Source organism: Desmodus rotundus, chromosome 2 (genome assembly GCF_022682495.2).
Source record: "Desmodus rotundus isolate HL8 chromosome 2, HLdesRot8A.1, whole genome shotgun sequence".
Classification (NCBI taxonomy): Eukaryota; Metazoa; Chordata; class Mammalia; order Chiroptera; family Phyllostomidae; genus Desmodus; species Desmodus rotundus.
The window spans coordinates 150,334,591-150,358,499 of NC_071388.1; the positions used below are offsets into that span (position 1 = coordinate 150,334,591).

At 36.6% G+C, this 23,909-nt stretch overlaps 1 protein-coding gene across 8 annotated transcripts in view; it reads left to right on the plus strand.

Annotated features, from left to right (window-relative positions):
- The window catches only part of SLC4A10 (solute carrier family 4 member 10), a 271,426-nt gene that overhangs the window by 243,694 nt on the left and 3,823 nt on the right, over nucleotides 1-23,909 (plus strand). For 5 of the 8 annotated variants that reach the window (XM_024579742.3, XM_024579748.3, XM_053918727.1 and 2 more), the window contains 6 exons: nucleotides 765-1,016; nucleotides 1,846-1,914; nucleotides 8,059-8,232; nucleotides 8,954-9,076; nucleotides 17,848-17,915; nucleotides 19,812-19,928. In XM_024579742.3, the coding sequence (XP_024435510.2) occupies nucleotides 765-1,016; nucleotides 1,846-1,914; nucleotides 8,059-8,232; nucleotides 8,954-9,076; nucleotides 17,848-17,915; nucleotides 19,812-19,928 (803 nt within the window). Of the gene's footprint in view, nucleotides 1-764; nucleotides 1,017-1,845; nucleotides 1,915-8,058; nucleotides 8,233-8,953; nucleotides 9,077-17,847; nucleotides 17,916-19,811; nucleotides 19,929-20,677; nucleotides 20,717-23,909 lie in introns of all 8 variants that reach the window. The other 3 variants (XM_024579743.3, XM_071220660.1, XM_071220661.1) reach the window with 1 other exon arrangement.

Below are 23,909 nucleotides of genomic sequence, written 5' to 3' on the forward strand. Positions count from 1 at the left end.
GTTAGTGGTTGTAAAGTAGGATCCCAGAGGAGATAGAAAACACAAAAACTATGATTTTTAAGGAGAAGCTAAATTTTTCCTATCACTGAAACTGAAACAAAGGGAACAAGAAAGTATATATATGTTTCCATGATATCATTTTTCCCAAATTCACCCATTGAAAGAGAAAAGGGCAGTTGGAAACTGTGTTTGAGAAAAACCGATCTCTGAGAGATCTGATATCAAAGGATTCTTGGATATTGTCAGGAAGTGGTCTCAGTCCGCGATCAGCTCATCTTAGCTCTGTTGTCGTTGCAGTCCTTTACTGTGTCTTCTCAGCCTAATACTTGATATATAGTCGGCACTTAATGATTTTTTAAATTAATAATGAATGAATTGTGAGTAATGTTAATTGTGAATTGAATCTCCCATATAAGGAAACTACGGAAGTGGCTGTATTCAATACTGACCTTCCTTACTCAATAAAAATAGCATGGAAACTAATGTAACATTAACCTAGAAATACATTAAACCTGTTAAAGTTTAGAAGTTATAGAAGACACTATAATCATAATTGCAGTAGGAACATATCTGCAACATTTCTTTAAGTGAATTATATATCTTGAGGCTGTTTACCTTTTTATCTTTAATTTATTTTGCATTTTAAAATCAGTTGTGGAAGACTCCAGGTAGCATCTTCCAGCTATTCTTGCTGTTTCGTGGTGATCGCGTTGTCTCTATGCTAAATTCAGGCTCTATGAGAATACTCCTTTTTTTTTTCACAGAAAGGTTGTGGATACCACCTGGATCTGTTGATGGTGGCTGTCATGCTCGGTGTGTGCTCCATCATGGGCCTGCCATGGTTCGTAGCTGCCACCGTTCTCTCCATCACTCATGTCAACAGCCTAAAGCTGGAATCGGAATGTTCAGCTCCAGGAGAACAACCCAAATTTCTTGGCATTCGGGAGCAAAGAGTTACTGGGCTTATGATTTTTATTCTTATGGGTTCGTCAGTCTTCATGACCAGCATTCTGAAGGTAATAAAATCTGACTTTGTGAATTTGAGAGAAGGCAAAATATATTTATTATTGTTTAAGGAATTTCATTTGAATCTACACCAATATGCAAATATTTTATGGCATGTGATGAAAGTGATGAATTTCTTTGCCATGTTTATATAACTTAATGGGGGAAATTATGTGCTGTATTTTTAAAATCCTTAAATACATAAGAATTTGGTCTGGCAAAGTAAAATGATGTGTAAATTATTACCATAATTTTGAAATAGTGAGAACGTTGTGGGAAAGAGTCACTTATTGCCGACTGACTTGTGACCTAAATTCACTGCAGGCCTACACAAAATAAAGCTTTTATTTTCTTATCAGTGGAAAGCTTTATTTGCAATGAACGTTACTTAGTACAAGATAGAGGTACAGAAGTAAGCAATGCCATGGTCATGGCCACATACACTGTTTTATGTGTTCCACAAAACTAGTAACATAAGAGCATTAAAGAGTAATTATTTTGTCATGTAAGTTTATCAGATATTTCCAAGATTGCATTATAAAAATTCTAGCTGTCCATAATTTGAAAATTCTAATTGAATTAGTTTACATAAGTTTATTCTTATTTAATCATTTCACAAGTATGTTTGCAAGAATTGATTTACATGTTACATAAATAACTCTAGAGATAGGATGATGCTGAGCTATTCCAAGAAAAAGAGAAAAATTGAACAATCTGCGATTTTATAATATCTGATATAATATAGGAACAACACCTAAGTCTTAGCTCCATTCTTCACCTTTAATCCAAATATCCTATTTGAAAATAACTTGTGCCTTTTCTTCAATTGTTCTTTTACAGTTTATTCCCATGCCAGTGCTGTATGGAGTATTTCTTTATATGGGTGCTTCATCTCTAAAGGGGATTCAGGTAAATTACTAACAGTAATACAGGCACATCTATGATGACTTACCTTAAGGTCTATTGATGCTAAGTCATGTGATAGTTAAGAAAATAATATCATCTTAGAAACAAGCTTTAGACCTCAATTAATTCTTTTAAAACTGATCAGATTTATAGAAGTTAAGGATCCTCATCAGCATAGTCTTAAGGTACTTTTGTTTACCATAAATATATCAAAACTAAAAGGTTTAGATTTCACAACACTTTTAGAAAACTAATCATAGTACATTTCAAAGTATATGTAAGTACTTTTAATCTTTGATATTGTAATCATGGTTATGGATATCCATGAGAATAGAAAAAAACTTTATGCACAAAAATATTCATTGTGACATATACTTTCAAAATGCTAGAAACAATCCAATTAACCAACGTCAGTAAATAATTAAGTAATCTATGGTACACTCACTGAAAAGTGATAATTAATGATGACCATAAAAGTAACATGGTAAAAAAATTTATGGCATATGCAAACTGAAAAAGCAGGAAAGAGGTGGAACTATGGTGGAACTACTATGGGTTTATAAAGCTATGAGTGTTGGTCATATTAAAAAGGGAGATAGAGAAATAAAACCAATTTGTTAAGACAGTGAGATTCTGGGTGATTTTTTCTTTTGCATTTGCTTTTCTATTATTTTATAGTTGTATTTATAGAATGATTTCACATACTGAACTAACAATAAAGGTATAAGGTAAGGCAGTTTCAAAGTATAAGGAAAGCCTCGTTAATTATTTAATGAAGTATTGGTTGAATAAATATGGTTTCTGTGTTAGTTTTCTATTATTGCGTAACAGGTTACTGTAAAACTTAGTGTCTTAAAACAACAATCATTTATTATCCCACAGTCTCTGTGTGCCAGGAATTTGGGAACAGATTAGCCAGGCAATTCTGGCTCAAGACGTGCCAGGTGGTTGCTGTGAGGATATGGACCAGGGCTGCAGTCATCTGAAGGTTCGAGTAGGGCCGAGGGTCGCATCTAAGAGGCTCACCACACAGCTGTGAGCAAGAGGCATCAGTTCCTGCCTGGCTGTTGGTAGGAAGCCTTAGCATCTTCCCACATGGACCTCTCCATAGGTCACTCAAGGGTCCTCATGGCACGCAAGTTAACTTCCGTCAGAGTGAGCAATTAGGGAAGGGAGGAAGTCACTGCCTTTTGACTTAGTCTCCAAAGTTGCCCATGGTCACTTCCACTTTTTACTGTTTGTTGGAAACAAAGTCACTATGGTTAGCTTGCACACAGGAAGGAAATTAGACTTCATCTTTTGAAGAGGAAAGCACTAAAGAATTTGTAGATACATTTTAAAACCACACAAGTGTTTTCTAAATCTTTATAGAGGCTTTTGGCAAATTGTTCCTGCTTATGGTACTGTAGTGGGTTGAATAGCGTTCCCCCAGAATTCGTTTCTGCCTGGAATCTCAGACTGTGACCTTATTTGGAAATAGAGTGTTTCCAGATGTAATTAATTATGAATCTCAAGACAGCTCATCCAGAATTTAGGGTGAACTCTAAATCCAATCAGTGGGGACTTTATATAAGAGAGGGCACAGAAAAAGGCCACATGAAGATGGAGACGGAGATTGGACTTCTGTTGCCAGGGAATGTCAGGAGCCGCCTGAGGCTAGAAGAGGCAAGGGCAGTTTCTCCCTTATGGCCTTCAGAAGGGGGCCAGTGCAGCCAGCACCCTGATATTGGCCTCCACAACTATGGGAGAATAAATTTGTATTGTTTTAAGCCACCAAGCTCTGATAATTTGTTACTGTAGCACTAGGAAACTAACAGAGATTTCTACTTAAATTTGCCATTGAATAATATTGTTTTCTAGCTTAAAATTATTGATCTAAAATACTTAAATTTTCTTGAAAAAAAGACTAATTAGGGGGTTACTAATTGTACAGTATGGTTTATTTTTATTGAATAAAAGGAAAATATAAATTGTCATTTTTTTTCATACAGTTTGACTCATTGCTATTCAAAGACATAAAAGAAAAGTCACCTGACAGAACGTTATGAATTTATCAGATTAACACTTAAATAGAGCACAGGGTGTGGGATGGTGAGCTTAGGTTCAACAACAGGCCATAAGAAAAATTGAAATAGAGCAGCTTATTACTCACAGGTCCTGCAGGAAGTACCTGGCCTTGGGCCAGACTGCAAGGTCAAGGTAAAGACAGAGAGAGGAAGACAGGACCTGGGGTACATGCTTTTATTAGGGTCTGTGGGTAGAGTGTTTTAGTGTTCCTGGGCTAAGGCCAGATTCGTAAATTCAAAACTAGAGAGCAGGGTTTTGGTAAGTCCCTGGAAGTCCTATCTAAGGGGCGCATCAGGGGAAGGCACTGGGAGGCAGGGAGACTGTTGGTCACAAGGGCTGTTGGGGAAGTCATATCAGGAACTTACGTTTCTGTGACTCTGTGGGCTTCTGTCTGGGGAATGCACTTACATGAGGGACTGATGTAGTTCAAGATCAATGCAGGCCACCAGGACAAATAAAATAGATGCCAAGGCAACCATACCACTGAGTAGCTCAGCCAAACTCTCGACACTGAGGAACAGGCAGCACAGGAACTCTTTTCCTGAATAACAATGAGCCGGCTTCCGAATTTGGGAGAAAGAAAACCACGTAGGCCTTAGGATGGTCTAGATGTTAGAGCTGAGGCAAACTTTAGTATGACGTCACTGTAAGATCATCAAACATCCAAAGTGGATAGGATGACTCTGTTCATCCCGACACTGGGTAACATTAGCTTAGGAGGGGGAGATGGTTGAGAAGTGCTATGCATTTAAATTTTACTCAAATTAGCTTTAACTGGCTCATTTATAATTTCATGTATGAAAGTGAATTTTGAAAGAATTGATTTAGTAAGGCAGATAGGAAAGAGTATTGAAGAGATTTTAATTATTTGTTTTGCTTTTTTTTTTTTTTGCCTTTGGCAAAAGTTCCATGGGTACTAATTTCATCTGTAATTGCAAAGTATTTATTATTAGGCCCCAGGCTCACATAAATATAGGAACAGAAGTTTAAGAGACAAAGTTAAATCATTTTGATAGATTTCAACAGATTTCCCCCTAATTCCACTTACATGATTTTATACTTAAAGGTTTAGAACTAAAGAAGAATATCAGATTTTGGAATTATTTCTTTCCAGTGAAAATTGAGGAAAGAAAACATTATCAAAGGCCCATGAGAAAAAATGTAATGAGTTTTAAATGGCACAAATGAACAGCAAGTAGGGTCTCACACTGAGGAAGAGTTAGTGAAAATTTACGTGAGCCCGGAGCTCAGGGAGTTGAAATCCATATTTGGAATTTTGTGGCTAACTCAGTTTGAAAATGGGAAATTGCTATTAGGGCAAGATAAATGCCAAATGCAAAAGTCAGACTACATTTATCATGGTTATCATTACCTCAGAAGTAGTAAACGTGCTGAATACCAACAGTTCAAAGAGCACGCTAATTAGTTACTCTGTATGTGGTAGGAACCTGTATTTTACCTGATCCTTTCTCAATATTAAGAAACTTATTATCTAGACTGCTCACTGTGCAGCATAGCAGAAAAAACGGAGCACAGTGTTCTCAGGAGTGCTGTTTCTGTACTTAGATATGTAACTGCTTCTATATTCATTCCCACATTTCAGGAGTCCCCAGGAAAGCAAATGTGCCATTTAAACAATAACAATTGAAGCACCCACACACTGATGTGCACTTATGCAAGAACATAACTTCACAAAGGAGAAATGGTGACTGAGGAAAATGAGTTCTATAGAAACTGAAACATTCAGTAATAAGCCAGAAGATTTTACTTTGTTTCTTCCCTATTCCCACCACCACCATGTACCAAGTTTTATTTGCTGGTTTAATGACGTTTAATTTTAAGATATATTTAGGAGATAGAAATTAAAAGACCTAATGAACTATGGAGAGGGATGAAACAGGAAAAAATTCGGCACTTAGTACTCTGCAGAGAAGGTTTTCAATAAATATTTTTGGAAGGCATTAATGAATGTGAGTAAATAAATGAACGGTAGAAGAGCTAATGTACACGTCATTCTGGTAGACGACCAAGGACAGGTCATGCCGCACCATAAGACGGCGTACACGGAGGAAGGATGGGCTGATGCTGAGTTTGGCATTATTGTTTTACATGTAAGCAGATTTTGGTAAAAGAAGATGTTTTGATCCTAACACTTGACTCAATGAACATTTGTTCCTCGGCATATTAGAGTAATGCTGGAATATTTGACAAGAATTGCTTACAGTTTTCTTGTAAATTAGCTAACAAATAATATCTAATAGTACTCTTTTAAAAATGCATAACATATACGGTAGAAATGGCATGAAATAAGACTGTGATTAAAAGCATATTCTAAATAATCACTTGTTGGAAACATTCAAAACTAATAACTCTGGCCTGAGAAATATTAAATAAAAAGTACACATAAAATGAAGTAACATGCAATACAGTTTGTTAGTAAGTAAAATGTGATTAAAGATTTAAGGTTTTCTGAGAACTTAATATATAAAAATTTGAATTGAGAAAATTAGCTTTCATAGATAAAAATGGCCACCAAGCCAAAGCTATAATAACATTATATAGTTATAATTATATAAAAATAGTTGCACTTTATTTTATATAAATTTACACAGAAATAACATTTATTCAGGTGAAAATAATTTTTATTAAATGCAATTGAAAAATATGAGGTCTATCCGGAAAAAGTCCAGCCATTGTTAATATAACAATGTACAGTTTGTGTGACATAAATGTAACCTGGCAGCCAAGGAGAGTAGCCTGGAATGTACATGCATGAACGACAACAACTTCACTGTACTAGTCAGTGGGGGTGGTAGATGCTGTTGAGTGAGCATGTGCGGTGTTAAATCATTTCATTCAAAATGCCTGAGCAAATAGAACAAGGAATCTGCATCAAATTTTGCATTAAGCTTGAACATTCCTCTGTGGAAACCATTTGGATGATTCAGAAGTCCGCACCTATGGGCAACTGGCGATTGGCAGCTTCATCATGACAATGCGCCTGCCCATGCATCACATCTCATGCAGAGTTTTTTGGCAAAACATCAAATCACCCAGGTGACTTGGCCCCCCTAAAGCACAGATTTGGTACCGTGCAACTTCTGGTTTTTCCCAAAACTAAAACCACCTTTGAAAGGGAAGAGATTTCAGATCGTTGATGAGGTTCAGGAAAATATGACGGGCAGCTGATGGCAATTGGGAGAACTCTGTGAGGTCCCAAAGTGCCTACTTTGAAGGGGACTGAGGCGTCATTGTCCTGTGTACAATGTTTCTTGTATTTTGTATCTTCTTCAATAAACGCCTCTATTTTTCAGGTTACATGGCTGCATACCTTCTGGACAGATCTCATATATAAATGGTTTGACAATGCAGTATAGAAAATTTATGAAGAAGTTACTCGTAAATTGATTTAACACTGTTTGCTCTGGAAACACTTTATTAACAACAATTCATCTAGGTTAAATCTTTATGGCTAAGCTATTTCAATTTGTAAAAATAGCACCAAACCTTGTTGGAGATCAAAATGGCAAGGTCCAAACAGCACAGTTTTATAAGGAGGTCACAACATCCTACTCAGCAGCTGGATGTGCGGGGAGCGCTCAGGAGACAGAGAGTAGAAGAAGAGACCTAGGTCTGGGAGTCTATCTAGTATGTAAAAGTTGAAGCCATGGGTAGGGAGCTATCCCAGGAGAGAAAAGGACTGAGAATGGGAGTCCAGGACGCCCTGGTGCTAAAGGGGCAAATAAAGGAAGAGGCTGTAATGTGACAATGAAAAAGAGGATGATGATGGCGTTTTGTCTCTTAAGGCAATACTCTCCCAGGTTAGCAACATTTAGTATTAGAGTCTTTAATATTCTTAAACTCTTCTAAATTATAACCTGGGTCTACATTAAAGAAAATGGGGTATTATGAAACTGAAATCATAGTATTCAGAGTGTATGCATAACAATCTTGCTGTCCAGATGCCTGGATGCCAACTTAAATGTGATCCAGATGAACAATATCAGACCACATCAAACGTTTACTTGTTCTACTTCTATTGTTGTCTGTAAAAATCAATTTAGCCTGTTTATCTTTTAGTTCTTTGATAGAATAAAGCTCTTCTGGATGCCTGCAAAACATCAACCAGATTTTATATATCTAAGGCATGTACCACTTCGAAAAGTCCATCTCTTCACAGTCATTCAGATGAGTTGCCTTGTCCTTTTGTGGATAATAAAGGTTTCAAGAGCTGCTATTGTCTTTCCCATGATGGTATGAAACTTCTTTTCTTCTCTTCCTGTAATTTTCTGCTATTATTGGAAACCCATGAACTGAAATTGGAACCATAGAGTCATTCTGAACAATTATGGGAAACCCATATAAACTTTGACCACTAACACTGGTGACTAAGATCGGGTTGAGATTATATATGAATTGCAGTGATTCATATTAGTTTTGTCTCTATCATTCTGAATATTGGTAGTAGTTTGAATTAATTGAAGTTGGGTGGAAAAATGAAAACTTTCCAAATTGAACTTTAAAAATATACCAGCAAATCTGAAAAGTTAGGGGGATTTTTAAAAATTAAATTTCATTAAATATTTCAGAGAAGTTTCAAGTACTTCAAAATTATAGTGAATTTGAATGACTATAACTTTAAATACTATCAGCATAGTTAAGAATGTTTTATATTCATTTAAAATAATTCAAGCTATTAACTACATGTATTTAAGAAAACAGTTGAATGTGTTTTATAGTTTTTCAAGTAGCTTCTTTAAATGACTTCTATAATGGGTAGGTGACATCATAGCTATTTGGAGCATGTGGTTGGAAAGAGAAATGAAGGAAGTAAAATTACAGACAAAATCTGTTATATACATATATCTTCAAATTTAATCTCAGTCCTAATTGAAATTGACTTGTTTCTACCAACAGACAAACATATCCCATTAATATTTTCCCCTATTTTACACTATTTTATTATTTATTTCAGGTGTTAGCTCTGGTATTTGTAAGAAAGTTGATGGATTTTTTGTTTACCAAACGGGAACTCAGCTGGTTAGATGATTTAATGCCTGAGAGTAAGAAAAAGAAACTAGAAGATGCTGAAAAAGAAGTAAGTCATAGCCAAATAAAGAAAGAGAGAGAAAGAGCAAAAGAAGCAGCAGCACTTGCACACAGGAGCTCTTTGTGAAACTAGATCGCTGTGTTTATCCTTAGATGGTGCGTGGTTAACAACCACAGTGGGCAAGTTTGGAAGATTAATTGTTTAAAATCTTAAAGTTGGAACTTGAACAAACAGAGAGCATGCATATTATACATAGGAAATCAATCCCTAGTGAAATATGAAAATACTTTATACTTCATTATCACCCAGATTGTACAGTTTTTCTGATTCCTCCCCTGTTGATGGAGGAAACTCACTGATGTTTAATTATTTCCAAATCATGGTCATTCAATGGTTGCCTTTTGGTTGAATATGTGAGAAATGAAAAGGAAACCTTATCGCTATTGGTATTTTTCTAGGGGACAAAGTTTTAATCAGAAGATGATTTTAATCAAAGGATAAAATGATTTATTCTTGAAATAGATGAAATGCTTAAGAGGAAGACATGATGCTCTGACTTGCTTTCAAAGTGATTTACGATTGCAGTTTGAGAAACTTTGGAGATTTAATTACTTTGAGAGACCACTGATTTATCCTATTCTGTTTCAATGATTAAAACAATATGTTTTATGGAATAAAGTTCATTTGTTAGTCCGGGTCTATTTTGAAGCTAGTAATCATAGTATTTTTTAAAGTATATAAAACCTATGAAGAGTATAAATGAAAAGAGTGACCAGTACATTATTTAGCAAAATGATTGAACCCATAAATTATAAAACACAGGAACAAAATTTCCGTGTGACTAGAAATGACGAAGAAAGAAAATATCTGATGAAAATTGTGCGTTCTTTACACTTTTTTTTTCTTCTACGAGGTGGTTAGTAAATGTATTTAATTTCTTACCTACAGTATAATTTCTCAAACCATGGGTATGTTCTTCTCTTCTTGGGGTACCTGTTTGCAAACCTTTCAATGTTCTTAAGTTTTATCCAGTCATTAGTTGAACCTCGATTAGGAAACAAAGTCTAATGAGATTTCTGCTCAGATACTTCTACAAATATGGCTACATAATATGTGACTGTCTGGCATTTCTTCACCAGCCTGTGGTGTTCCATCATCTACAGAATGTGGATCCCCACATTCGGAAATTGATCATGATGAAGTATTTTAACACTGTATGAACGTTTCCGTTTTCTCAAATATTGTAAAGGTATACTTAGACTCATATTTCTAGTAAATTTAATATAAAATTTAAACATAAAAATTTTATTTTTCTTTTTGATATATTTTTAAGTATGAGATATTTTTTAAAATAATACTTTAATGAGGATATTTTGATAGTCTCTATTTCGTTTTTGGGCTTTAGGTAAAGTTTTACTCTCATCATCAGATACTATTCGAGAAAAATATGACATGATTTGGTATAAATTAAATGTAAATAAGATGGGCACCAGAATGTAGAAATTCTGAAGATTTAAATTAGGTGTACTTGATGTAATTAAAACTATTCAGGTTGAAAACAATTTCCAATAAGTTTTAAAATCCAAAGAAGATAATTTGAATTCAAAATCCATAAGTTTTCCCTTCATCTTTCTGATAATGAGAATACTATTAAGTAACTTACAAACATAATTTTGCTTTATGTTTTTGCTTTGATTTCCTGTCAGATATCTTTACTACTTCTGTAGGAAAAAGGTAGCAACAGTCCCATTCCTATAATAATCCCTCCACAGCATTTTCCTTCCAGACACATGCTATGGAACACCTTTGTCCTTTTAGAACTTTGTAAAATAAAAAGTGATATTTCTATATAACATTATGTTTATATATTTTATCATTAAACAATTTTAGTTTCTTCCTTTATATGTCTGTGAAATAGGAACAAATTTGATAGTAATCATGCGTGTGTTAGAATCTGCCATTTCCATTGCCCAGAACCACTCACATAGCTACATATGTGTGGTGCTTATATGCATGAGTACCACACATCCGCTTTGGAATTGATTGATTTCAGATAGGCAGAAATGCTATTTGATGAACATCTAAATGTTTTACGATACAGATCCACTGCACTCCAGTGGGTGTTTACTGTTTTCTGATTACGAAGATGATTTAAAAGTAATTAAATATTGCTAAATTTCCTAGAACTCATGTTGTCCAACAGGATACAAAAATACATTAAAGATTGATCGAGGCAAATTTACAACGGTATCCTTCAGATCTGCGTAGGAGAAAAAGTGGGGAAAGCCCTTGCAGTACGTTAAATCAGTCAGGTAGGTTTAAGAACCCTTAACATTTCCAATTAATATGATGACACTTTTATATGCTCCTCAGTACAAGGAAAGAAACAAGAGAACCAATAATAGAGTGAAGAAATAATCCATAATTGAACATTAAAATATAGGTCTGACCAGGAGGAATAAAAAGGGTAATTCTCCATCTGACAACTACAGGAAGAAAAGGAAGTTTAAAGATGTTCACTTTCTAACTTGGAATTAGTATTAAAAGAGTGTGATTAGTAAAGACAATAAGAAGATTTAAGGAGTAATACACTAAAACTTATATATGGGTTGATTTTCTACATGGTCACCTGGACCTCAGTATTTCACTTTATTGAGGGTAAGGACTCTGCTAAGGGTGTGCTCTTCTTACTGTGGCAGGTTATGCCAAGGCCCAGTTTTCCTAGAGACCGTGCATGTAGGCGGTAAATGGACAAGTTCTCTAGAAATGTTGCGTTTCTGCAATTACTCAAATTAATTGAGTAACTCTGATTTGATCTGGAAGATGATAAAGAGCAGAAATGTCTCAGCACCCTGAGACTTGAATTTAAAGAAGGCTCACCCTTCGTCCTGTTGATAGTTACAAGCTTGTACCTTTATCCTCCAGGGTTTTCCTATCATTAGCCCACTTCTGGTCTTATGGCATTGACAAAACATTAGTCTAACCTTAAAATTCAATAATGCGTTAAGCAGAATAAATAGCTACACAGGCCAGTCCAAGGTCGCAGAGCTTCTGTTCCAAATTTTCATGTACTTCATGCATATGCATATGCATATGCTTCAGTTTTTAGAAAGAAAGGATTATAATCAGGATAGAAATGAATATTGGAACCCTGACATTTTGCACATTGCTCTGTGTAAAGGGAAGACTGCAGAATCAAATTCTGGATGTCCAAATGTGCTCAGAGTACCAACATGTCTTCCTTGCTACTTAAATATTCTCTAGGACATCGTACACATTTGACAAAAGGGCCGCTGTTAAAAGCAGAAAGCCCCAGCAGAATGTTTGCTCCTGGGTGGGGGGAGAAGGTGGTTGATGTTTGGTAAGTCCTGGAAATCCAACTCTGGGTAGTAATCATGATGTGACACCTCTTGGTCTACGGGACATTCACTCTAACATATATGCTATAGAAAAAAGGCAAAAAGGGGGAAGTGAGACTTGTGATCTGTGTGAAGCAGGATCATGAGCCAGGCTAAGAAGATGCAAAAGCAATCTAAAAACAAGTGCAGTTAAGCAAATTACAGAGCACGTCTTACTGCTAAGAGAGGTCAGGATTGGCTGCAGATTTGGGACGCATAGCTTAATTATTACACAGACAAATGTTATTTCTAACTGAATCTTAAAGTGAGGTAAGCATATTTTTCTTCAGTCAGTGGGTTTTCAAAGTGTAGTCCCAGGACTTCTGCATCAGCTGACAGACACCTGCAACTTGTTAGAAAGACAGACTTTTGGACCCTATGCCAGGTTTTCTATTCAAAACTCTGGGGGTAGGATAGTAATCTGTTTTATCCAGACCTCCAGGTGATTCTGATCCATGCTAAATTTGAGATAAGACTTTTCCTAAAACCTCCGTATCTTTATCTCCATAATATACTCTTCTAAATCTCAGATTACTCTATGAGAATTTTTGTATTTTATAATATTCATATAAATCATTTAGAGACAGTCAAATATTCTGATGAAAAACATGTTACATCGGTCTATTATATGAATTCTGTGTGGACTACTCGACCCTTTTATTCTTTGTGGCTTTCATCATTAAACTGAGTAGTGTACGTGCTGGCTCTTCCATCTTTGGGGATTTTAAGAAATACATCTTAGAGATATAATATTTTATGGTATTCCAAGTATTGTATATGTATGTGTAATATGTATTTATATGTAATGTCTGCAGCATTATTCTATCAGTAATTGAGAAAGGAAATGATAGACTCTTAATGTCTTGGATAAAATGAAGGGGTTAAACTTGACTTCTGAAATCCCTTACATTTCTTAAGATCTATGAATTCCAAAATTGCTGGATATTTCTCTCTCCAATACTCTAAGAATCTTTGTGAACACTGACTGTCTGCTGTTATTTGTCCTTTGGGCTATTTGAGGCCTCCTACATAGATAAAGACTGCCTGAGAAATGGACATAGTAACAGATGCTACCTATTTCACTAAAGGTAGAGCATTGTGAAGTTCTTGGTATATGAATTGTATTTTTTGGTTTGCAGCCTGGCACTTGATCCAGTGAGCCATACCAGCTAGGGCCATGAATTGTATTTTTTATGCTATCAAAAATATAATTCATATTCATAATGTAACTTTATATGTAGTATCATATTCATCAAACACCCCACAATTTAACTCTAATTTTATTTTCCACTAATATTCAGCACAGGCATTTGACTCTAGCCAGACTAGGGTTTTAGTTTGTTGGTTTGATTTTTAGATTTTATGTGTTTATTTTTAGAGAATGGGGACGGGAGGGAGAAAGAGAGGGAGAGACACATTGATGTGCAAGAGATACATCGATCAGTTACCTCTAGCACTCCCCCTACTGGACACCTAGCTTGCAACCCAGGCATGTACCCTGATTGGGAATCAAACTGGTAACCTTATTTCACAGGCCAGCACTCAATCCACTGGGCTGTACCAACCAGGACCGGCCTAGTTTTTCATTGTCATGCAAACACATCTTATTTATAACCACTTTTTATCCTTGGCCTACATATTTTCTTTTCATCTAGAGTTTCTTCCTTTCTACTACCAAACTGATAAAATAAGATGGACTCACTTACCACTTCCTCTGTCCCTATGCTGTTTTTTTTTTTTAAGACTTTGTTTATTTATTTTTGGAGAGAAGGGAAGGGAGGGAGAAATAGAAGGAAAGAAACATTGGCCCGCAACCCAGGCATGGGCCCTGACTAGGAATTGAACCAGCGACCTTTCATTTTGTAGGCCGGCGCTCAATCCACTGAGCTACACCAGCCAGGGCATCTGTCCCTATGTTTTTTAACATGATGCTTCTCATCATCTGAGAATAGGGTTTACATCTATCTTTCTTTTCATTGCAGTCCCCCCTAGTACCTAGAAGACTATCTGTCATGTAGGTGATGCTTAATATATGTTTATTGAATATATTCATAAATAATTCCTGGATTTTTATTCTTACTGTGTGCCTAGCACATAATACATGCTTAGTAAATGTCTGAGTGCTTTTGAATAGATTTTTTTAAAGCCTCAATTTTCCTGCCTCTGACTGGCTATAGCATTAACTGTCATTCACTTATTTAGTATCTGAAAAATGCTTTGGACTATCATAATTAAAAGATGCTGTTCAAATTGCAGTATGAATATTCCTTTAGTCAAATTGGCAAAACCCCTCAAATATTCTTGGGTCATCTATGATCATCATCCTTTTAACATCTTCACCATGTTGTAGGTAGGATTCAGCATATTTTTCATGGACGCTGTATAAATGAAGGGCTGAGTGGAACTCATTTTAAGGTACTTCAGACTTATAAAGCAATGAATACCCAGTTAGTTTTATGCCCTCACTTTCTTTTCCTGTATGATTGAGATAAACTAGGTTGTAATTGTCGTGACGACTAGTGCCTGATTTGACTGCTCTTCCCCAGAAAGTCTCAATTTTTGGCTTCCTCAGAGCACTGCCTGGGATGCAGCCGGCCCTCCATCCCGAGTGCAGGGGCCCGCCCAGCCTCCTTCTGGCACGGAAGGCAGCGGCTGCTCTGCCACCTTCTCTTCAGATAAGCATGGCTTACAAATGCTATCTTTAGAGGTGATGAGTTTTTGTTTGGATAGAATTATGACTAGTATAAAGCCCACAGATGCTAACAAGCCACAGAGTGCAAAATAATTATTGAAAGCAATTTGAGAGAAAAGTGGAAAATCATCTGAGGCAAAAACAAAATTGTTCCCAAAGGTTTGGTCCCATCTTTTTGCTGTTATATTGAATCTTGAGCCTTGGTTTTTTGCTGCCAGGTCACCTAAGCACTGATGACACTATTCTTCTCTTCGGGTTTTGGAAGCTTACTCTTTTATTAAATCTTTCTACCTGGCTTTTTGACGTTTTATTCAAAGTTGGCCATAAAAGATACCATATACCAACCTTACCTTTCAGTGGACAATTAAGTAAAGAATTGCATTTTGGTTGTTTCTTGGTTTTACTTCAATAGCATTTGGGAACACTGAGTGTTTCCTCTTAATGTTCATCCCTGCTCATTAAGGTAACCTTTTCTATAGATAAATAATCGTATCTATCTGGGAGGAATCATATGCTCTGCTCATAGCCTCAAGGGTGTATACATAAGTTAATATGTCATATGTATTATGTTCCATGTGTAGTGACTAACCCATTTGCAAGTCATGTCTTATTCCAGGCTACGGATTTGCCCTGCTTAGATGCTTAAATGTGTAATTTAAAACCGATGGTACTCTCTACTCACCATAAATTTGTTCTAATACTACTGCCAAATGCCAAGGGGAAAGGCACAATACCCCAGTAATAAAGTACATCTGATGGTTCTTAAAGAACAATTTTCCTTAAAGAACAACAGAGAAAGAGAGTAGAGTTAATTTCTGTAATGCGAAGGGGTAACAGATACATTCCAATGGTACCACAGGGTATAAATGTAATACAGGATTTGGAGGGGTGCGCTTATTTACAGAGAAGCATCGGAACTCATGCACTCCTCTGGCTTCTCCATAGTTCCACAACATTGGCTGGGCATAGGTATTCTGCATGCAGCATGGCCAAGGTGCCAGCAGATGGGAGCCTACCTTAGTTAGCTGGTTGGGTGTGTAGGCAAGCAGTCCAAGAGTGAAAATGAGACCTGCCTCTACATAATGTTATGTAGGCATAGGTTAGTTGAAGAGGCTCTAGTGAACACTGTTTCTTAACTAACAAGAAATATGACTAGGGCTCTTCAGATTAGGCAACATGCAAGTTGAGGGCCAAGGTCTGTATTCCGAGGGTGCTAGGAACAGCCTTTCGTGCCAAGAATAATGACGTCAGCCAAAGGTCGTATCTCTCTGGAAGATGATTTGAATCAGCCAAGCTACTGCTAAGCTACTCAAAGAGGGAAGGCACTCAGCCTCCTGGTTATTCTTATTTTCTCTTTTCAGTTCCCATTTGGTCAGGGAATTACCTAACTCGTCTTTATACAACTTAAAATTCCATTTCTGGAGTTTGAACCAGTAATTCTAACATTTTTAAATGGTCCCAAATAGTTCTCTGAATTTGAACATTACTAATTGAAACTTTGAAAATAAATGCATTAAACCGGAGCTATAATCTACAGATAATTAAATTTCTTTTTTTTGTGTGTATATGGAAAAAAGTTGATGATAACACTATTGAAAACTAAACCAGGACATTTCAGCATGGTAATATAAGATTATCTTTATCCCAAAGATATATCTTCATATATAGTTTTTTTCATATATATATATGTCTCCATATATATATAGTTATGGAGACATATATATATATATATATATATGAAGTATTAACACTCTTTGGGAAGGGTGAGATATTGTCATTGGAAAAAGAAATCTAAAGCATAAAACAAGAGCCTGTGATACATTCCTAAGGGGAAAACACATTTGAGTTTTGGTCCATAGAAGGAGGCCCCTTCTGCTGTCTCTTTGCAAGTCTCTGAAGTCTCTAGAGTAGTGGTTCTCAGACCAGCATAATCGGTGTCACCTGGAAACTTACTAGAAATGTCAGTTCTTGGGCCCGACTTTAGACCTACTGAATCAGAGACTCTGGAGGTGGGACCCGGGCAATCTGTATTTTTTAAAAGATTTTATTTATGTATTTTTAGGGAGAGGGAAAGGGAGGGGTAAAGAGAGGGAGAGAAACATTGATGTGAGAGAGAGAGAGATCAAGCAGGGCTGCTGCCACTATGCATCCCGACCAGGAACCAAACTCGCAACCCAGGCATGTGCCCTGACTGGAATTGAACAGGTGACCTTTTGCTTTGCAGGACAACACCCAACCAACCAAGCCACACCAGTCAGGGCAGCAATGTGTATTTTTAACAAGCTCTTGATTCTAACATAAACGAATGTTTGAGGATCACTGCTCTAAATACATCCCTCATTCCCTTCTAATAGAGCATTCTGGGAATATAATTTCAACTTTTATAACAATGAAAACAATTACATTACTCATACTTCTGTCCTTATAAAATTAGATTGAGCTTTTTAAAAAATCTGCTCGGAAATTAACCATGTTTTACATCAAGTGACATGAAGGAGATTTTTGTTAGCATTTAAATTACTTTGTGATAGGAGACTCTCATTAATTACTTATGTTCTTGGTAACTGATGCTTTCTTTGTTGAAGGGACCTGTGCTAGCATTAATAAATGCAAACAAAGTGGAAGGTCCTGGGGTTAATGAGACAGTGAAACATTAATCTGTGTTTTTTCTCAACGTAAAAGGAAGACTCATCAGGTTCACTTTATATATTTCACATTCATCTTTCCAGGAAGAACAAAGCATGCTAGCTATGGAAGATGAGGGCGCGGTCCAGCTGCCATTGGAAGGGCATTACAGGTAAAAACATGCAATTTGAGAATTAGAACGTTTGTTATATACTCTACTTAAAATTTTTGTACTATAAGGATTCCTCTAGAGCTTTACTGAGGTTGTACTAGAGTAGAAAGAACTGAAACTAGAAATTAGATTAGTCTGTCCCAGTACTAGGATCTGTCACTAACAGCTACGTGACTGACCAAGTAGCTTAAAATGAAGGGAGGCAGGGAGTTATTATTTCAAGTCTTATCTTCTCATATTTTAGTGCATGTAAAACTCTTTTTCATATCCTCTGAAAACGGTACCTGAAGACAAGTCGAGATTCAATTTTGGGATAAATGCTCTAGGTATTCATTAAATTGACTACAGCTAAATGTTTAAACTCTGGGACGTTGTCTCTAAAAGGCACTTCCAAAGAAGTAATTTATTTTCTAAGTGAAAGGATTCTGTTTTACCAGTCATTTTAGGAAATGTTTATGTAACATTTAGTAGTACTGCATTAAAAAAAAAGTTCAACTGTTTAATCAAGCATTTTCCATACTTGCTTGTTCATAAGTCTGTCACGTAATGTCATAAAAAAACTAGGTTCCACCAAATGTTTTGTGGGGAATTACTTGATCTTATGCTTTGAGTTACCAAAGGCCAAGTGTTTTAGAGGAATTAAAGAACGCTTGTCCAGACTGGACAACAGAAGGGTTTTGCTCCAGATCCTTCATGTTTCTCTTAAAAGTTGGATTTGCTGCTTTCTGGTGAGGAAACTCCAATGAGGGTCGTGTGAGGTCAGCCTAGGATTTCTTTAGAACCTAGTTTTTTTCAGAGCAGAGTATGTTTTCTACGTGTAGTAAGAAGAGTGCTATTTTCTTACTCCGTGAAACTTTCCTTGACTTGGCTTATGATGTATCTCTGCTGCAATTTGGTTGTGTTTGTAGCCCTGGAAATACTTTGGAGCATTATGAATGTGACCTATAACTGGTGCCATTTTAAATGTGAAAAAAGCACCCAACATAGTACAGGTGTTGATATTACAAGCTCCCCTAGCCATTTGGAGATACCAGATATACAGATTGCCTTCATTTATGCAACAATTATTTGTTGAGTAAGTAGGAAGTGCCAAGCTCTGGGGGAACAGCAGTGGACCAATGGTTAGGAATCCCTCATGAGGAGCTTGGTTAGTGTGCGGTACTTATAAGAATCCCTCATGAAGTTTATAGTCAAGAAGACTAGAGGTAGGGAGAGACAGAAATAAGTGAATGAAAAAGTAAAATAGTATAGTATTTCAGATGATGAAATATACAGTAAAAACAAGAAGCAAAAAAGAGGAATGAGACTGCTATGAGGGGATGGAAGTAGAAATTTTAAACAGAGGAATCAGCGAAGGCCTGAGTAGGTGGCATCTGAACAAAGGAGGGAAAGGGTTGTACCATGTGAAGGAGCATCAGTGTCATGAGGAGTGGTCAGGAGGCCACTGCATTTTGGCTGAAGAGAAGGAGCAGGGCTGTAAGAGCAGGTGACGAAGTTGGAGGGTGGGGGAGGAAACAGAGCCTTATTGTCCATCTACTTGGCTTTCACTCTGAGTGGGAATCGCTGCAGAGCGTGAGCAGAAGAGTGAATGATCTGCTGTGCTACCAACATTCGGGGAAGAGACTAAGCAGCGGACATGCAGAACCTGAGTGCTACAATTTGAAATGAATTTGGAAAACTATAGCCAAAACCAGTTTCTATGTAACTAGAATATTTTGTTTAGATTTTTATTTTTCATAAAATTTGTAATAATTGAGAAAACTATTTGATATTTCTTAATTTTTAATTATCGTAAATTCTATACTACATAAGGCTATCCTATATTTAGTTCCTATCACTAGATAACTTCAATTGCTTATTTAATGTTTATTATTTCATTTTGGGTAAACAATCTAGAGATGATCCATCTGTGATTAATATTTCTGATGAAATGTCAAAGACTGCCTTGTGGAGGAACCTTCTGATTACTGCCGATAACTCAAAAGATAAGGAGTCAAGCTTTCCTTCTAAAAGGTTTGAATTCTAAAATAATGTGAATTTAAACTGATCCCAGTCATTTTATGATATGAATCTATTAGCAAAAGTGTAATAACTTTTCATCAAACTTATATCTAAAGTATTTCAGAAAATTCTTTTTAAAAGTGGGTTAAAACTATAATTATCACATTTGTTATATTTTTCATCTCCCTTTCATTCATTTTGGCCTACTCTTTTGCAGTAGGATTGTATTGTATTCCCTTACCACTGACTTCCCAAGGACCCTGTTGATGTCTGACCACATTTTGCAGTCCCTCGTGTCCTTTTTAAAACTCTGGCACATGAAATGGTGGTTTTATATTTAGTACCTTTCCAGTCTCCTACTCAACCATTTGAAAATCTTCCCTAACCTCCTTCTTACCCCAAAACTTTCAGCTCCAGAAAATTCTATTCATTCTTACTTATCTGTATGAAAACATTACAAACAACTCCTGTAGCTGTGCATGACAGTTTTAAGTGCATGCTGGGGGAAGAATGTGTCCTTAAATATCAAGAGTCATCATAGGATTTCCAACTGAATTTTCCAGAATTTACAAATAAAGAGTTCAAACCATCAGCCTTCTTAGATGCTGATCTAAAGAAAAATCTCTGTTATGCTAATATCTCTTCTTATTAAAGAGTGATTGAGGGATTTGGGACAGTGAATAATTATTAATTTCCTTTTATTTTCATGACCTTAAATTAACTTTTTCTACTTAATTTTTATATTACATTTTTGTCATAAGCTCCCCTTCCTAATCACTCTAGAAGCTGATTCCCCAAAGGTAAGACTCTCCCTCAAACCTACTCCTTAACTGTATTTCCTTATGTTAACTGATGTCTCTAAAACCTGGCCAGCCTCTGTTCTCTGTGTGAGTTTTGGGGAGGCAAAAGACATGCAGAGTCGTGGGCTTAGATCCAGTGTCAGCCTGAGTGTTTGTGGTATTCCTATGACGACTCAGCTCTTTAAAAGGGGTTGAAACTTGAGTAAGCTTTCTCCCCACATGATTTATACAAACACATCCTATGTAAATCAACATACTTCACAGAACTGTATTTAGTAATGACATGAAATTTCTATATTGGAAAAAGGAAATTTATCCCTTGCATTAAGAGACTGCAACGCTGGGCGCTTCCATTTATGCACCACCATGCTTCCAAACCTGCAGGCTTTGTCTGCTTCCTGAAAAATATTTGGAAACATGGGCTGGAAAAAGAGGCTACATTATGCTTAGAGAGTATCTCTTGTTGCTGGTTTTTGTCACCCCAAAATGGCATGCTGCTTCAGTGTCATCTCTAACCCCAACAGCATAAACAGGACAAACAGTAGATGTGCAGAGTTCACCCCCAGAAACCTGGGGATTCATTCTGTCTCTGTCTCTGTCGGTCTCCCTTCTTCCCTCTGCCCCCAACCCCCTCTGTCAGCTACCTCCAACACTTCAAAGGGGTTTAACATAAATTACTCGGTAGGCTCTCTCAAAGACTTTTGGTTGATGCTTTCTGTCCTTTAACTGGAGTTTAAAATCTTTATGTGTGTTTTCGCTTGGCTCAAGCAGAAGTCATAGTCTATTCTAAAACATGCTGTATCTTCCTTTCCCGAAGATCCCTGCTGCAGTCTGAGAGAGTCATTCTCACAGTGACTCAATTTTGCTAGAAGTCTTGGAAGAAAATCAGAGTTATGAGAGGGTAACTTCTCAAACCCTTTGAAATATTGCTTGTGGACCCCTTAATATTAAAAACATGGCATTTCTATGATTTAAAAAAAATGTGAACCCAAAACATTACCAAGCAGCCATGACAGGGCCTAGGAAATCAGAGCAAACAAGAGAATCCAGGATAGAAGAAGGTGGTGGGTGTGGGGGACACAGGGAAGCAGGGAGGGTGGCCCCAGAGCCTAGCCTCTGCCACCAGGGCAAAACCAAGTGTTGCCCTGCTTTTCCCAGTGTTGCCAGGTACCTTCCCAAGAAACATCAACCCTGGGTGTCAATTTTATAAAGCATAGCAGTTGCTCACCTATTCTATTCCCACCAATCCATTCACTAAGCTGCAGAGGAGCTTGTCCCATGTGTGAAGAGCACTGTCGAACTAGGATTAAATTAGACATCCCACAGATGTGGTAGAGTTTGCCTTAGTTCTTAGATCCTTCTTTCACTTAAACTGGGTAAAATATTCTTCATAATGATAAGTGAATGAAATAATGGAGAAAGTGTAACTGCTATTCCAAACTCCACTAAAAAAGGTATCCAGGCTTCTGTGTTGGGCATGTAGGCCTTATGCAAGGATGGAAGACTAAGGGTGGGGGGGTGGGGAGCCAGCTTAGGTCTCAAGAGATACAGACCCTGGTGTCCTGCTCTTTAAGCTTGTTTTTGCCAATGAGTATAGTCTAGCAGGCACAAAATTTTTATGGTTCCTGGTCATCATACTTCAGTGTCCCAACAGATACAAACAGAAAGCAGTGGCTTTGGGAAGGTATTGCTGTTATTAGTATGGGTGGTTTTAGGGTTTCTGGAAGCTACACTCTTCCTGTCATTTTCCACTGTTATGAAGATGAGAGACTACCACTAACCAAGATATATTTTTTCACATGGAAACCTACAGATTTTATCACATCTAAAGATTAAAGAAATGAGTAAACTTTCATTCCACAATAGTTTGAATCTCATGCTAGTGGGAACATGTGTTCAAAGAATAAAAAACAAGTGGTTATATCAAAATATAAAGGATGATCTTTAAAACTAGACCTGCTTAAAGCATATTACTTTATTCACTAGAGTTAATCTACTGTCTAAAGTAATCTAGATATGTATTTTTTAAAAACGACTAGGTTTTTCTGGAGAAAAGCATTACTAGACTTTACTGTTTACTTCATGACATAATATCATGACATAAAAACTTTTGCTTGAGCCCAAGAGACAGAGTTTGCACTATGGATCCATATAATACTGGAAGAAGCATCTGATGGTCTCCGATCTTCCACATATTCCCGTGACTGACATTTTTGAACCCATAAATGGGACACCCTCCCTGCTCTCCTATGTACCCCATTCCCACTGCCTTCTTCTATCCTAGATTCTCTTTCTTGCTTTGATTGGCTAGGCCCTGTCATAACTGTTTGGTTAATGTTGTTTATAAGAACTATTTTGGTGTTATTGAAAAATAACAGTTTCAAGATTGCTTAGCAGCATGGACGTGGTGGGTCAGGGTTTGCTCTCTCTTAAAATATTACTTTCTTTAATTTTAAATTGTAACTCCTCAAGGTCAAGGACACTGTCTCATCCATCTTTTATCCCTTGGTCTTTGCAGAATACTATTTAATATAATACATATTGCATTGAATATATAATACATGCCATATATGTGGCATATAATAGCAATATATGGCAATGTATGTTTATTATAATACATAATAGATATGATGTATATTTAATAAATATGTTGTATATTTATTACAATGAAAATTTAGAACTGATGGGCAATGAGAAAATCAGTATAACAAGGAACAGAGTAATAGCCATATAGTAAGAAAATTCAAGTTGATATTTTTTATAGATACTGTGAGTATAGATACTGGTTGTAAAATTTCTGCTTCATAGTGTGCTGAAATCTAATTTAATACCCAAACTACTGGTTTTAAAGAAGAAGAATCCCAATCATAATTGGTAGTGGTTTTGTAACCAAACATCCAGTACGAACAAAGTGGGACATCAGGAGGAAGCATGTCTGTGAATCAAGTCGATGTTCTGAGTCTCCTTGTCTACTCTCGGTGACGAATAGTGCATGAGGAACATGCTCGTTTATCAAAAGGTTACATAGCAGGGCATGGCGCGCACAGGAACTGTGCATGTGTGGAGGCCAGTGTGTCTCCGTCCCCTCAGTCTCCCACAGATAGGATCTGCTATTCTGTCTTTCAAAAGACAAGAGTTCATTAAAGTTGAGCATACCAGCCTCAGAAGTCTGGCATTCATACTACAAGCGAAC